General features: G+C 57.3%; 1 protein-coding gene across 1 annotated transcript; it reads right to left on the bottom strand.

Annotated features, from left to right (window-relative positions):
* Window positions 1-38: 38 nt before the first annotated feature.
* Window positions 39-1676, bottom strand: LOC114072978 (scavenger receptor class A member 3-like; the record flags this gene model as incomplete). Its single annotated transcript, XM_027910786.1, has 2 exons — window positions 39-634; window positions 1294-1676. Coding segments are annotated over 2 exons (823 nt in total), but the record flags the coding sequence as incomplete, so codon positions are not given.
* Window positions 1677-2464: the final 788 nt, after the last annotated feature.

Below are 2464 nucleotides of genomic sequence, written 5' to 3' on the forward strand. Positions count from 1 at the left end.
TGGATGGAATTTGGGACTCCCTGTCCCAGGGGATGGAATTGGGGACCCCCTCCCCTTTATCCCCAGTCACTGTCCCGGGGGTCCGGGGGGTCCCAGGGGATGGAATTTGGGATCCCCCCTTTATCCCCAGTCACTGTCCCGGGGGTCCGGGGGGTCCCAGGGGATGGAATTTGGGATCCCCCCTTTATCCCCAGTCACTGTCCCGGGGGTCCGGGGGGTCCCGGTGGTCCCGGGGGTCCCCTCATGCCGGGGTCTCCCTTGGACCCCTCTGGCCCGGCCCGGCCCGCGTTCCCGGGGGTCCCGGGCAGCCCCTGCTCGCCCTGCGGGCCGGGGGGTCCCGCCCTTCCCGGCCCCCCCTCGGGCCCCGCGGGTCCGGGATCCCCCGTGGGTCCGCCCTGGCCCCGCCATCCCGAGGATCCAAAGCCGCCCTTGGAGCCTTTGAATCCCGGGAATCCTTTCATTCCAGGGGGTCCCCGTTCCCCCTGGGGGCCGGGGGGTCCCGAGGGTCCCTGCGGGCCGGGCGGTCCCGGCGATCCCGGGGTCCCGATGTCACCCTCCTGTCCCCCGATCCCCGCGGGGCCGCCCGATCCGACGTCCCCCCCGAGGCCGCGGGGGCCCGGGAGACCCGGAACGCCTGCAGGGAGGGAGGGAGGGAGGGAGGGAGAGGAGGCGTGAGGGGGACGCTCCCACCGCGGGTGGGAATTCCCCGCTGTCCCTGTCCCTCCATCCCGGGACACTCCTCATCCATGGGATGCTCCATGTGCCTCCCTGCACATCCCAGCCCTTCCTGGGCCTCAGCACTGACGGTTTGGACCCTCCTCCACCTCCCTTGGGATCAGGATCCCCCCAAATCCAAGGAAGGGCCCCTGTTCCCCCCTCCCTCCCCTCGGAGCAGGGAGATGTTCCCGAGCGCATCCCTGTGCCGTGCATCCACCAAATCCCACCCAATCCCACAAAATCCCCTCCCCTCGGAGCAGGGTGATGTTCCCAAGCCCGTCCCCGTGCCGTGCATCCACCCAATCCCACTCAAAACCTCCAAATCCCCTGGAATCCCGGGAAGAGCTCCCCGTTTCCCTCACCTCGGAGCAGGATGATGTTCCCGAGCTCGTCCCCGTGCCGTGCATCCACCCCATCCCACTCAAAACCTCCAAATCCCCCGGAATCCCGGGAAGAGCTGCCCGTTCCCCTCACCCCGGAGCAGGATGATGTTCCCGAGCGCGTCCCCGTACCGTGCACCCACCCAATCCCACAAAATCCCCCGGAATCCCGGGAAGAGCTGCCCGTTGCCCTCACCCCGGAGCAGGGTGACGTTCCCGATCTCCTCCCCGTGCCGCGCGTCCACGGCCCGCATCTCCTCCAGCAGCAGGGACAGGTCTGTCACGCCGCGGTCCAGGCGGGCCCCGAGGACCCCGCAGCGCTCCCGCAGGAGCCGGGCCGATCCCTGGAGCTCCCCGAGGCCGCCGCGGAGCTCCCGCAGCTGCCGCGCGTGGGTTTGGGAACGCAGGGAGCAGGCGAGCCCCACGTCCGACAGGTAGCGGCTCAGGCCCCGCAGGTGCCCGGCCGTGGCCTCGGTGTTGGCCGGGATGGTCCCGATCTCCGCCCCGCGGGATTCCAGGAGCGCCTCCAGCGCCACGAACCGCTCGGCCGCGCGGGAATGGGCGCGCTCCGCGTGGTACCTGCGGGGCACAGCGTGGGGAGCGGGGTTGTTGTGGGGTCGCGGACACCCCAGTGCCTCGCGGCAGGCCCTGGAGCCCACGCGGGGTCGCGGGGAGCCCGGGAAAAGTTCCCCACCCCGCAGATCCTGGAGCCCCGGATTGGTAGGGACAGTGGGGACAGTGGGGACAGTGGGGACAGTGGGGACACTGCCCTAGAACACCCCACACCCCACAGGGACAGTGGGGCCCTATATCTATTTATATAAATAAAATATACAAAATACGTATTTATATATTAAATATGTAGATAAAGTACATTATAAAATTTGTACATAAGTATACACTAAACGTACATTTTTATGTATTTTTAGATATTATATATGTAGGTATATGGATATATATAATAAATTTTATCTATATTTTATTATATATTTATATGTAGAATATATTTTTATATAAAGATATTATGTATCTTTAAATATATTATTACATAAAAATAAATTTATGCAAAGTATTTGAAATACGGATAAAGGAAAATATTTTTAAAGAAAAATCTGTAAAAATAGGCTAAATATATTTTTATATAATTATACAAATACATTATATATCATATATAAAGAAATAATATGTAAACATATGATAATATATATGATAATATATAAATATATGATAATATATACTATATACTATATATTATATAAGATATATTATTATATATATAATATATATAATTTATAGCATATTATATATTACATTATATTATAGATATATATTATCTAATATATATAATGTATATTGTATATTAGCAT

The sequence above is a fragment of the Empidonax traillii genome, unplaced genomic scaffold, assembly GCF_003031625.1.
Source record: "Empidonax traillii isolate 1590-97213 ecotype Southwest subspecies unplaced genomic scaffold, ASM303162v1 scaffold4731:size9274, whole genome shotgun sequence".
NCBI lineage: Eukaryota > Metazoa > Chordata > Aves > Passeriformes > Tyrannidae > Empidonax > Empidonax traillii.